General features: G+C 38.3%; 1 protein-coding gene across 1 annotated transcript in view; it reads right to left on the reverse strand.

Moving 5' to 3' along the window:
- MCTP2 (multiple C2 and transmembrane domain containing 2) overlaps positions 1 to 14,829 on the reverse strand; it is a gene marked incomplete in the record, with an annotated part of 128,402 nt that overhangs the window by 66,907 nt on the left and 46,666 nt on the right. The window contains 1 exon segment of the mRNA XM_072402684.1: positions 10,537 to 10,639. Within this exon segment, the coding sequence (XP_072258785.1) occupies positions 10,537 to 10,639 (103 nt within the window).

The raw sequence follows: 14,829 nt of genomic DNA on the forward strand, positions 1-14,829 counted from the left end.
AATTGTTGAAGAGAATAATTGAGGAGGAACACACGGAGCTGCTGCATCTCACCATATTGTCTTACTGTCAAGCCACAGTAACATCTCAACTAGCTGCTTATGTGAGGCTGATCTACAGCGACGGGACACACAGCCCGCTCACAGATGAAGCTGGTGACAGCGTGTCACCTGGGTGCCAACACAGAGACAACATGATAAAGGCACCAGACAAACCCACGTGCTCAAATATCATCAATGTCATTAAAAATATTTAGGTAATGAACTTAGGACAGCAAAAAGCAGCTCACATGAGATAGATGTCAAAGCATTAAATAAATCACAAAATATGCAGTATTACGAGCAACACCAAAATAGTCACCAACCATTTATTTTAAATTAGCATTTAGAAAGTAAATATAAATACAAAAAAAAAAAATGCTACGAAATTCTAAGAATGTTTGGTAATGTTTAAAAAGGGGCAACACAGATTATATGACAGGTGTCAACTTGTATTTATCAATACAAAACTTTAAATATGTTTGCCTGGCATCAGCTTATGTCACACCTGTATGGAAAGATACATTCACTCTTATGTTTTCTCTTCCATGGTTCCTTCTTTTCACAATCTTCATCACTCCAATTGAATTATTAAATAAAACCTTGCATTTTGTTTTGAATACATATCCAATTTTAGATCCAGTAAAATTTGTATCTGATCATAGTTGGCGGAATGGGGTGCCTTGCACAGCTTTCTCAATAAAGGACGTGGCAGTAAAACCGGACGACAAACAAATTGTAATGCAAGTGAAGGGGTCAGTGCGCAGCAGTTTGCCGCTCCGTCGTTCTCCCCCTCCCCTCTCCATTGAGCAGACCGGTGCTGTATGTACAGCAATCATTCATGCATCATGCAGCCATTTTAATGTTTTTTTGTCATTCAGTAATAAATTGTTCCAAACCATGGGGCGAAGAACCCTGCTGTATTCGTAAAAAAAAAATAATGATGCCGCCCGAAGCCTCCTGGCTTCGCTCATGTCTGACGTAGGCATTTAATGAAAAAAAAAAAAAACACCCACATTTTTCTTTATATAGGGTTATCAACCCTTTATTTAAGGTAAAATATATGTTGATAGGTCCGCTTTAATAATGCCATTTGCCAATTCCATGATCTTTGCTAAGGGCGGAGATCATTTAGACACATCTCTAAAAAACCTAATAACATACAAACACTATACAAAGTAAAATACAAAAAAAAAATATGTATACTTCTGAGAAAGAGAAAAAAAAAGGAAATGAAAACCCACAGAAAAAAACTGTAAAATTGTTAGGCACAGCACACTATGATTCACTTGTTGTAAAGTTCAGACGGAATAAAGAAAGGTCAATTTAAAAAATGCTGCAGAAAACAGTGTGAAAACACAGAGCTCAACTTCCTGGTCTCTTACAGTAGTAAAGGATAAGAATTAAAGCAGAGCACAATGCTGAACATCAAAGTCTTCCTGCAGCGATAAGCCCAATTCATTTAGTTCCGCTATGAAATAGATGTCTCAGTTCTTCATCACTTCATTACCCCCCGCAGTAGCCACTTTTACACAGTGCTGAAATAGATGGGAGGATAAGGCCACAATAATGTTTACGGTGTGTTTTGATCTGTGAAAAAGCAAAGACAGTGTTCTGTGTCTCTCACATACACAGCCAACCTTTTTTTTTAAGCTTACCAGCGGGTCAGCATTGCATCTAATTAATTCACTGTAGAAAACTGTGTTTCAATAAAGTGACGCTCTTTATTTTGCCAGGACACAAACCTCCATAAAATTTAAAATGTAGTGTATCTGAATCCATCCTATGATATAAAACAAAGGGTCCTACAATTCACTAGTATTCATTTAGTATTCACCTAAAATTTTAGTTATAGGTGAAATATGACTTTTTCAAGAAAAAGAGCTTTCTGTATTAATTCCTTACTACATAATGTGGACAAATTTGTTGGTATCTCAAAAAAAAAAAACAATCACATACGCAAAACAACAACAACCTTCACTGAAATATGTTGAAACTCACAAGTAATAGGTACCCTCATCATTGATTACTCTGTATTAAACAAATAGCACACTTTGCTTCAGGCCAATGTTTCTCAACCAGGGTTCTGTGGAACCCTATGGTTCCTCCAGACCTTGCTAGGTGTTCCTTGTGCAATGAGCAACTTTTTCTGATCTCCTAAAACAGCTTTTTTCTTCTACCTTTGGTTCATGTACAATGCAGGAAGCACAATGGTACCATGTCTGACTGATTTTTCTGCATTTAATTCACATGAATACCTAATTGCAGAATTGGAGACATGTGCTACTAAATATAGAAAACGTTCCTCAAAATAGTTTACAAAATCACTCTAATCCAATTATTTATTCTTTTTTACCAACAAATTGGTCCATGCCATTTTAGAATATCTGTGTAGAATGAGCAATACTTTATCTTTTTCACGGTTACTTCATTTAAGAACATATCAAAAGGAATGCAGAACAATTGATTTTCCTTTATTCCCTTTTTCATGAGGCATAAACCAATTTTTCAAGCGCCAAGAGTCCCAACCAATCCGTCCACAGCTTTATGTCCAGTAAATGCGTTAGAAGTTCAGCTTAAGCAATGTGCACATATTTGCATTCCTTTTTATAAATATTACACAGTATTTATATAGCGCCAACATATTACGCAGTGCTGTACAAAGTCCATAGTAATGTCAGCAGCTGTTCCTCAAAGGAGCTCACAATCTAATGTCCCTACCACAGTCATACGTCATTACCACAGTCTAAGGACAATTTTGGGGGGAAGCCAACTAACCTAAATGCACGTTTTTGGAATACGGGAGGAAATCCACACAAACACGGGGGAAACATACAAAATCCATGCAGATAGTGTCCTGGCCGAGTCTTGAACCTGGAACCTAGCGCTGTGCCATAGTGCTACCCACTGAGCCACCATGCTGCCCCACATTAATAAAATGTGAAATTTTTGTATTCTTCAAAAGTTTTAACAAAAGCTCCTGGGTGGCTACAGAGGGAAGCAGAATTACCAATATATTGAATAGAAAAACAATTTCAGGTGTTTTTATAACTTTTGTCACACAATTTACAGTTAAATGTTTCCTATTATTCAGTGTAGTTCATTTTAAAATGAAACTGGATGGAAATGAAAAGACAAGAGACTGGCTTCACATTTATGTCTTGCATATAATGGCACAGGTGCATATTAGAATGACATGCCAATGAACTAAAAGAAAGTACGACTACATCACATGCACCGGCAGTGTACTGGAATATACAATAACACACTGCCATGTACTGCTTCAGGAAAAATGGGTCAGGTGTCTATTTAGGGTTTGTTCACACCGTATAATTTAACGGTATGTTACAGAAATGTGCTGTAATGTGCAGTAGTAGACGTAGCCAACCGTGGGTAGCAATGACCTGTGGGGTCCCCTATTATCTAAGGAGAGGACAGGTCCCCCATGCTGTGGTGCACCATGCACCTCCCTATGCCTGCCCCTGGCTACCATAATGTGTGTTAGTGTATCGGTCACCAACTGGTGGTCAACGAGATAATTTTGGTGGTCCATGTCTCTGTCCCCCATATGGACACAACCTGCCTATTCTCCCATCACATTCCCGAGCAACTGTCCCCCCTGGATGTTTAGCAAGCAAGTCTGAGTCTGTCATTTGCAACCCCTTTTTAATGTACAGTGCTGTGTAATATGTTGGCGCTATATAATGACTGTTTATTAATATTAAATGTCTTCAATAAGTATTCACCGTCTAGTATACAGCCTGCCCTAAGTATTAATATAATTCTTTATATCACAGCATTCAATTGTATATATTAATATTCATCAAATTATTTCTGGGCTGCAATTAATTAAAATTGGTTTGTAAAAAAATAAGGCCCTGGGACTGTGCCTATTCATTCTCCAGGAATAATACACCACATTCTATGCTATTGTTTTTGTTAATACATTCATACAGGTTATAAATGACGTCAAACACACACAATTAAACATTTTAGGTAATATCTTTTTTTATAATTGAGGAAAGTTCTGTCAAACTATAATACCCCTCTAGTCTTTCCCAACCTCCCCCTTTGTGATGAGGTTTTGGTTCAGTCCTCAGAGGAGTTTTTCTGAGGTAAATTTCTGAGGTAAGGCTCTATGACAAAATCTTCTAAAACCTTTATTTCTTTATCAATATAGCATCTATAACTTGTAATGTAGTGACTATAAGTGTTTATAGAAGCTTTTAGTGAATAAACTGAATGTGAGTGAATTTTATGGTTAAATGCCTCATTAGCACATCCAGACTTCAAAATGGCTGCCATGTCTGTCCTGCTCATACTGTAATGTTGTGGATCGGAATCTAGCGTGTTTTAAATTACAGGTACTCCTCAGGTTACATAGAAGATAGGGATGGTAGGTTTGTTCTTAAGTTGGGTTTATATGTAAGTCGGAACAGGTACATTATTTTATTTAATGTAAATAGGGCAGATGTTTGTCTCAACATATTATTAGGCAGCGTGGTGTCAGTTACTGTATAAAATTCTCACTGTGAGTTAATCAAAGGCAAAAAAAAAACTTTATGGAGCCTAGACATTCATTAACTTCTGGAGCAAGCTGTGCTTTGATATGCAAAAAGAAACTAAAGAGTTTGTCTTGGTCACTAAAGAGTTACAAGAGGCTGCAGAAAGAGCTCACCCCTCTAAGATCACCCAGAACCTCAGCTGTGTTTAGCAAAAGATTTCTTCTGCAAGTCATGAAAACCGCCCCCCTTCAAGCCTCTGTCCTGCACACAAGCGAGCAGGGAAGCCCCATTCATATCTAGGAAGCGTCCATATGTCGGATGTCCGTAACCCAGGGGCTACCTGTACTCTGTATGTTCTACTGTATATTTACATAGGAATGTATTGTAATGGTAACCTGTTATCATATTATGATAAAGGTAGACTATGGACCGTAAAGTGCCAAGTCAGTGGCAATGTATTCACTTATTGTCTTATATGTATGTATCATTCACCTTTCTGTACTTTATGTTTTGCAAAATCCACTCTGAAGTCACTGTTCTTGTTATGTTAATCTGAGTGCACAGTAGAGTTTTCCTGAGGTGAGTTGTGTACCTGAATGTGTACAGGAAGGTATTATATTCCTCTATTGGCTTATAGGGCCCCGACCAAGTGCACTTCACCTTATTTAATGTCCCCTTCATGCCTTTAAAGAAGAATAAACTAAAAAAAAAAACTCAATCTTCGTTTTCTCCGGAGGTTTCCTGGATTGGGTGCCACGTTGTCCTTGAATTCTCCTTCATCTCAGCACAGAGGAAGCGCCAGGCCTCACCATCTTCCTTCGCCTTCTTCCTACTCACCCAATCTCACACTGAGCAGGCCCGAGATTCATTGACGAGACTCACTGCCCATGTGCGAGATCAGCATATTCTTTTTGAAGAAAAAGCTCCGCCTACGTATAGCCAAGATCAGGCATGCGCAGAAGGAGCAGCCAGAGGCCTGGGATATGTTACGTATGTATTGCAGGAGGCTCTGCGTTTGCAATCGGTCTTTATGGCTGCTACGAGAAGGAAAGGTGCTTTACCCTTTTTTTAAATAAAAAGGTTTTAAACTCCTCACCTCACACCTCCCCCTACACAAAAAAGAAGGTTAGTTTTACCTTACATAAAAGGGTTGTCAATCCTTTTACGCAAGGTAAAAATTTTAGTTTAGGTCCGCTTTAAGTAGCCATAATAAGTACACTTTAAGTACGCTGTGGATGTTGAGTGGGAGAGTGAAGATTAACGCGTAAATCAGGATAAAGGACCCCGCTGGGGGGCGCACTGCCCAGAGCCGTGAGCCATGTCCCCCATATGGATCTCATGCTCAAGTCAGACCTGCGATGAGAGAAGGGGCGGGTTTTGGCATCATGACATCACTCTGGGGGAAGTGTCTACCCCTTTGAGTAACACATGTCTCCCCGCACATGTGCGGTCCGGAGTCCGTTAAATTAGTGGTCCGTCACGTCCAAAAGGTTGGCAACCATTGCAGTAAATGTTAAGTGGGCAGGGTTAGATTTCCTACTGCTAAAACACCATGCCGAAGATTGTAACTTCAGCCACTCGACTCTAACACAAATTTACCTGGAAAGGTGTAACATATAATCATATAATAAAGTAGAACTAAACAGGCCAACTCACCTGCCCATGTTCTACTGCTAGGTGCCGCCATCTTACTTCCATTCTTCCCTTCCTGGATGACCTTCAGCCACCTTGATTGGCTGTGCCGGGATGACATCAATATCGGGAAGCTGGGAAAGTGGACGCTGCACGGCTCAGCATTTTGCCAGAAACCGGAGCAATCAAGTTGCATTATTGCAGAAGAAACATCGCCTGTCCTTTTCAGCAATAATGACTGGCCTGATCATACAAACTACAAAGTTGGCACTTCACTAGTAACTGCAGTTCTACAAAAGTCCACAAGATGGAGACCTCTTCAGTAATAAATACTGGACAGAAAACCAAAAATTTAGAAGAATAAAATTATTTGTTCTCTTTTTTCCATCCACATAATAATCTTAGTTGTACTGTGTTTTGTAGTGAATGAAGTGACAAGGTATAGTAAATTTCAATGAATCTTTTTACAAAATGTACTTAGAGTCACACATTAAACCATTAAAAATGATCCAGAAAAATTGCAACTGCACTGATAAGAATATCTACTATAATACTATAATATGCATTATGTGCTTGTTGCTTTTTACTGATTCTTAATGTGAGGGTGTGACTTTAGAATTTCTGTGTTTCAAGTGTTTTCACTGGTAACTGCAGTTTTGTAAAAAACCCACTAGATGGAGACATTTTATCACCTTTATTGTGTTTATCCTCTGGTTAATCCTTACTACTCTTCTGAATTGTATATTAGGCAGAGTAAAGAAAACAAAAAGTAATAGTACTTTAAATAATTGCTTTAAATCCCTAAAAAATGAAATTAGGGCAATATTTGTTATAGTAAACTATTGAAATGATGTCATTCAAAATGTCTTCTATATTTACTTTAAGGCTACTTTAAGGCTAGGGTAAGCCTCATAAGAATTCATGAAAATTCCTTAAAACACAAGACAACCAATCACACAATGGCGGACTGAATAGGAAGAGCTTTTTTGTAGGTAGGGTGTGTTTCTAGTCAATATAACTATTATGTAGATATAGAAGTATAATATGTTAGATTGTGCTGTATCTTTACCATAATCAAGCCACAATGTTTTTCTCCTATACAAGTTTTTCAGCAATTACCAGTGTACATTGAATTCATGTGTAGGGGTGGTGAATTAGGTTTAGCTAATATTGTTCATATAGCTTTCCTTACAGTGGTACTTAGGATCACACCAAATCCACAGTATTTAAGCTCATGCATTTAATCATATTAGATAATACTGGACCTTGAATACTGGAAACAGTACAAGCACCATATGGCTGATATGGTAAGGCTGATTTATTGAAGGGAAAGCTTTATTTAATATATTGTGAAAGTATCCAGTCATGCAAAGCTTTATTTAATATATTGTCAAAGTATCCAATCATGTAATATCAAATCCCCCTTTATTATATATAGAAAATAACTGGGTATTCAAAGTGATTTAATACAAAACCAATAATATAAGGCTTATGTATACAGATGGTAGTTTTGCAGTGCGGTTCCCTATTTCAACCACTTGGCAACCAGGAGCTTTTGCAAGGCTGTTTTGGCAGCCACTTACATATGTTTATTTAAAAACTAAAAGCCACTGAAGAATTTTCTGGAAATGTTATATACCATTGTGTGGTGGGGTATAGAAAACTGATACAAACCCTTCAAAATGACTTTAATTATTATTATTTATTCAATCAAGCGATCTAATGTCTTTTATGAACATAAGAGGGTCAAGGTGTAAGCCCCTTCCCAAACTCCACTGCATCTCATGTACGGTCTTGATTATTTCTAAGTCATTGAAGCATAATAAGCTCACAGTTTATTTGCATGCTTGTCATAAAATTAACAATATGCTACACATGTCAGAATATATGACACATGTAGCAAATTAGAAGTGTGGTTGCGAATACTCCTCACACATTTGGATTTCAATTTGGTTCTTGCGAAATGAAACACATAATCTCCGAGGGCAAGAGATAACAGAGCAAACCTGACTTTCTGCTAGAACTGGAAAGAGGAATTTCCTAAAAGTTAAAAGCTTCCTGTTTAAAACACAGCACAAAATAACTACTGTAGAAATCGTTTATGGGTGACTTGTGTAGGGTAAGAACTATCTAGACCACCAAAGAGCCAATTTTTCATTGCTCACTTAGGGAAAACTGACAACATAATGGGGCCTCTCCGACCCACCAATACTAACATCACCAGAACACTCCTGTTGCTCCTTCATCCATTCACCTAGGCACCAAAATAGCTGCTGGGCCCCAGGGATTCTACAGAACATTGTTCAGGACTGGCTACTGGCCACTAGACCTAGGCACTATCATACAAAGAAGATAACATGGCACAGGAAGCACCAGTTATTTGCCACTGGCTGAGGCAGAGGAAGGAGCAGTGGGGAAATCATAGTGTGGTGAGGTGTGGTTGGTTGAGGTCCTTTTATACAAAAACTGTCCCTGAAAAATCCAAAGAACAGTGTCTTCTTAAGGAAAAATTTCTCAAGCTACATTTTAAAATCAAATCCATCATTTTCACCTTCAGGCAAAGATACATGCTTTTTTTGTAAGAACTGCCCCTTCACACACCAAAATTCACCATTTATATTCTCCTCTCAGCTACACTGAATCCTTAGTACCCAGTCAAGGATACCGTGCATGGGCCTGAGCAGATAATCACTAGGTCAGGCCACTTTGAGATGCAGAACAAGCTCTGCTTGTATAAGGTCTGATGTGGAGCATATCTTGGGCTTGGTGCTCACACATTTTTTTTTTTTTTTGCTCTAACAGAGGGGCAAGGGAGTGCAAGGGAGATGGGAGGGGCATTCTTATAGGAGATCCGATCACTGACCTCAATCTTCTAAAAAGCCCGAGAGGTAAAATGTTGCTTGTCACCATGAAATATTCAATGTCAAATTTTGTATATTCACTTTTATATGTTTATCATTTGTAGTTTTGACTATGATGTGTGGCCACCTACATGGATAAGCCCTATATCAATTACAGTTTATTGTAATGATTTTCCATTGACAAGAAATAGCAAATTAAAGCATATCCATAATCAAGATATAAACAGATAATGATGGTCTGTCACTGCTTGAAGAGACCAAAAGCGACAGGGAGAGAGTCTGTTAACAGATTTGAGACAGATGGGTGTTGCCTACAAAAAATATTTTCTAATTATTTAGGGCTCCTTTGTGGTGAAAGTAAATTGAAGCCAGATACTTGGGGAGCACAAGTCTAAATCTGTATGGCCTACACACAACCAGGCCACTGCGGTAGACTAATGTCTGACAGTAACAGAGTTACAGATTGTGCATGGATAGAAATAAATATAATATTCCTTTTTTTAACGCAGGATTTACTTCTGATTTACGCAAGTAGCAGCCTGTATATGAGCAGACACGGGTCCAGTCTGGCGATTGACACAACCAACCAAATAGTTGTATGGTTATTTTGCAAAACAACCCCTGCAGAGACAAAACCATTGTTTGACTTGAATGAATTGTTTAGACATATTTTGAAGCAATGGGCAAAAAACCCTCAAACATACTTAGATAATTGGATTGAATACCAAAGAACAACTCTCTCTATACCACAATTTACTGAAAATTGTAATTCTGGACAAGGTGGAAATGCATCAGAACTGGACCGTGAAGCAAAGAAGGAGATGTTGGCCTGGTGTGCACTGGGGAAGAAATGGCAGCACTAACAAACAAGGCTGGCTGGTGGTAAAGAACCTGCAATTAATGTCCTAAAGCAAAATAACACAGGACACCTTCAGTGGTGTTCAAAGGGTGACCTTTACGATATTAGAAACTTAATCTGTTCAATATATTTGTTTATTGGCCAAGGACAATATGGCTGGGGAGAAGATGGCTAGATAATACTGAATGAGGCAACAGATGAGTCTATACAACTGTGCAAGGCTTTAATTTGATTGGATTTTAGTGTAGTATCATTTGTGTTACATGTTTTTTGTGTCATGTTCCTCCTAGGATTATTTTAATCTAATGCCAGTTTAGGATTTTTTTCCATTACTTATTAATAGACTAAGCAACAGTTCAAACTTTCCTGTCTCTAGGACTTGTACAAGAAATGAGGGTCACACCTTAAAATGTTCTAACTCTTCCCACTATCCCAGGTAGGCTTTAAACATTTTGCTATGGACCCCTATGAAAACAGCAAAACACTACCACCGACAACTGCTGTGGAGATAAGAAGGGAAAATCCTCCCAAATACTAATTAATATATATATATATATATATATATGACTGATGTTCCATATTAACTGGCATTTAAATGACGGATAAATATTACATTGTGCAAACACCTGGGTAGCCCGATTACCTGAGCGATCTCTGATGACAAGATTTCGTCCCTCTCTTAGATGGATGGTCAGCAGATAAGACATTAGACTTGAAAGACTGAAGCTGTCATAGCTTTCAAGGCCCTAGAAAAAATACAAATGCAACATATTTATTTCAGAGCAATAGTAACTTGGAATTTGTAAATAACATTTTTAATCCCTGAAATGGTTTATGAAAATGTATAATTCTACCTAGGAGGGACGGACAGGGAAATGTGTGTTTCCTATTCCTGAGCCCTTCACTCTGTGTTACTTATTCCTGACACGTGTGCATTGCATAGTCACAAGTCATGACACATTGCTCCTGTCCACTGTGTTTTGTTATTTACTATTGACTCCTGCACTATACTTAACTCTGCATAACCCCTGACCTGTATATTCAGCAATACATACTACTGACACTCCATAGAAGAAGCAGAATTAGCCAGTTGGCACACTTGCACAACAGTGCATACTTTAGTACATGAATTGCCTATATGCACGTCTCGAAGCAAGGATGTGCACGTTGGAATTCTCTGCAATAGAGTAGGGGACACAGATGACAAACTAACAGTTTTTTGCCAGTAAAATAGTAAAGGTTTAGAACCACTGTTAAGTTCAACTACTCTCTGTGAATTTCCACTTCAGTGACAGCCAATACTTTGATTTCTTGCCCTGCCCTTCCAGCCTGTCACAGGGATAAGAAGTATTGTGGCATCTCTCCACCTCGGTAATGGACAGCAATAAAAATGTAGCAATTTAACCAAGTTACGACACAAAGTATGTTACAACCAAGTGCCTAAGTATTGTAAATCTTTATTACAAAACAAATTAAATGCGGCACTCACCCCCGCAGGAGTGGCTGAATTCTTCATTTGGTCTAGTAGTTTAATTTGGGATCACAACATAGGCAGGAAAGCATTTGACTGAACAGTTTACAGTTCGATGGGCTTGAAGAAATGCAGGCCAATAATGCAAATTTCTCCCTAAACAATTTCCCAGGTGAAAAACTAAAGGAACTGGAGAAAAATTACCACTCTGAATAATGCATCTTGAGACATTCCACACGGAAGTGATTAACGTTTACATGATAGCCAGTGTCCCAGTGCTTTTGGACTGTTATCACAAGTAGCATCCCCGGTCGTGCCACTCACATCCCTGGGTCTCTTAACTTAATACCAGAGTGTCCCTAGCTGCAGAAAGTTTTCTTGTCTCATTCTTCAGAAAGTACCGAGTCTGAAGTAGGGCCAGGGGTTCCCATGGGCTGTCCATGAAAAGATTTACTGAATATCTAGATATATATTTTCAAAGCTTTTAGTCATTCAGTCTAGCACTTTGACTTAATACTAAATGCCTAACACACTGAGGTCTAAAGGTCGTAATATAAAAAAAACTGCCACAGTTTAAGAGAGTAATTTTGCATAAAAGCCCCAACAATTTCATAAGACATATACAAACAGATTTTTATTTTGTTTATGGACCAATAAACCACAATGTTTACAATTTACTAGTTGGAATGGTAAAAGGGGTGGGAGGAAAGAGTATACACCAAAGCCAAATAGCTGGAAAATTAAGGTTAAACATTAATTCCCTGTACTGCTGCTCTTCTCTGCCAACTTCTATTCACAGCTCTGGTCCCTAATGGTATTCTATTTTACCTATACTCCAGCTGCATATCCTTCATTTAGATATACTTTATGCTTGGATTTATTACACTATTGTGTGTAAGGAGCAGATTTAGCTCTAGGTATGGTAGGCACAAGCCTAGAGATGCCAGTGACCAAAAAGGTATCTGTCAAGTGCCCCCTCAAATCCAAGCTGGGAAAGGATCAGCCAGGTGGCAATCAAGCAGCACACAAATATCCACTCTCCACAATATTCGGCATCCTGCAGGCTGCTCAGCAACCATGTGCATTCTCCGGTGCCCCCTCCCGCTCTGTTAGTGTGTGGGTGCTAGGAAGGAGGTATGACACCAGGCTCTGTGGTGTGCAGCTTGTGTACTCTACATTTGTGTGTATGCAATTAGTGGGCTCAGATTTTATCAAATTATGCCACTTTAGGTCTCCCTAACTGTTGTAATGTGGCCACATCCACAATTCAGGCATCTGAATATAATTTTCTTATCATTGCTACTTAAGAATTCCCACCCAAAAGTCCTGTGTTTGCCCTATTGCAGAACCAAGAACTTAACATGTTCTATACTGGCATGCCCCCCTGCATCCAGAACCAGCCTCTAGCACGAGTAACCTCTACAACTAAAGGTGGTTGAGACACGGCAAGTCTTATTTGATACAGGATGACGAGAAACTTAAATGAAGCTTTATCAGAAAGAACTATCCAGGCAAATCAGAGACGTGAAATGGCCAATCACTGGACTGTGATTGGAACACACCTCCATTCAAGTCAATAAAAGCAGCAGGCAGCTCACAGACAACCAAAAGCTACATGTTGCATCCAAGAACCATGCGGGCAACCACCACAACTCAAATGCAACTAGCTACAAGAGCATGCAACAGCGCTACATAATATGTTGGCACTATGTAAATCCTGTTTATTAATAATGGTGATCTACAGATTTCTCCTGTGACAGATTCCAACACAGTATTATTACGTAGCTGCTGCTTCTTTCACAACCACTGACTGGTTTAATTTTATCTTACTTCTCATTTACCATATAGTCTCTAAAATGTAAGAATGGGGACTAAGCCTAAAAGGAACAATAATGAAAAGAAAATCCACTATAAATAACAATCATACAAAAAAAAGCAAATTAAATTGTTGGAAGTAAATAGAAAAATGTGGTTCTCAGCTATGGCAAACACACCTACAGACAAGCATGAGATCATGTTTCTGTCCTCTGTCACCACCTTTAACGTTTTGTTCTTGCTTTAGTTACACATTCATGATAATGGGAAATTCCAGTTTTTTTTTCTCAAAACACAAAAATGTCAGAACTATCAAACAACAAACATGCTGTTAAAGAGGACACTTCATTTGCATGCAGGTAATGAGACCCCACAAGAAAGCCCGATTAGCAGTTTTGTATGGGCTAGCATTTTTTTATGTGTAAGCTAGGAGGATATAAATGAACAATGACAGGTCATCTGTCCCTGTTATAAGTGTGCCAGGACCTCTCCACTCCAATTCATTTCATGATCTTCTGTTGTCATTATTTAACTGAAGCCCAGTGTAAACATTGCAATTCCACCTGTTTGGGGTATTGGGGCATACATAACAATCAGTAAACTATCACATGTTTATCCTGTCACTTTTAAATGGCAAAAAAATGATTGAAAGCCAAGTTAACTGTTACTGAATAAAGATCTGTTTGTGCTTTGAGAGATTTATTAGCTCAACCACAAATGACAACTCCTTTGAGTTAAAATGGATTACAATGATGCTGTAATGAATTATCTGTTATGTGATTTTTCACTGCATTCCTTCCATTCCAATTTGATGTTGTAAAATTATTTCAAAAATAGTAAAACAAACTGCCCATGCAGCTGCCATCCTTGCCAATGTGTTTTGACATACGGCATAAATTTAGCAAAGTTGAGGATGTACCATATTTGTCCTATTATTATGAATACCTCATAATAATCATTTGGTACCTCAAATGATGTTGAAACTTTGTTTGATGATATTACTGCCCAGAAAGCAGACTCTCCATCCTGGATTTGTTTTGATAACTTTTTAGTCTTCATAATATTGTTGGTTTGAATGAGTTCTCCAACAAACTTCGGGGCTTTCCAGAAACAGGTGTATTTATTTAGTATCATGCAGCACTTCCATTGTACAGAGGAATCCAACTAACTGAAGGCAACTGGATGCACCAGAGATTATTTAGGTGTCTAACAGCAAAGGTAAATGCTAACGCTATAACATTCCAATGTGTTATAATATATGGAAAGCATTGTATATGTAAATATAAAATGCATATAAAAAAAAGCCTCTTTGGCCAACTCCATATAAGCCTTTTCCTTCCTATAAACTATGGTAGTTTAGGAGTGCCGAATACAAACCTCAAAAGATATGGTAATCCTGGATTTTCTTTATAGGTTCCAGAATCTGAAAATACTATTTTTTTTTTGGAGAGGGGGATCTCTAACTTTCTGAAGACCAGTTTACCTAGGATATTTTTTCTGTCACTGTAGAAGCATACAGGGCCCCTGCTGTGGTAATAATAGTCATCATTGAACTATTGTTTCAAAAGAACAGTGTGCAAGATTCTTTCATGGACGGGCTAATGGTTAAACTGTGTTTTTCAGTGTAGTGGCGCCAAGGGTAGCCCACTT

This window comes from Pyxicephalus adspersus, chromosome 2, assembly GCF_032062135.1.
Source record: "Pyxicephalus adspersus chromosome 2, UCB_Pads_2.0, whole genome shotgun sequence".
NCBI classification, from domain to species: Eukaryota; Metazoa; Chordata; class Amphibia; order Anura; family Pyxicephalidae; genus Pyxicephalus; species Pyxicephalus adspersus.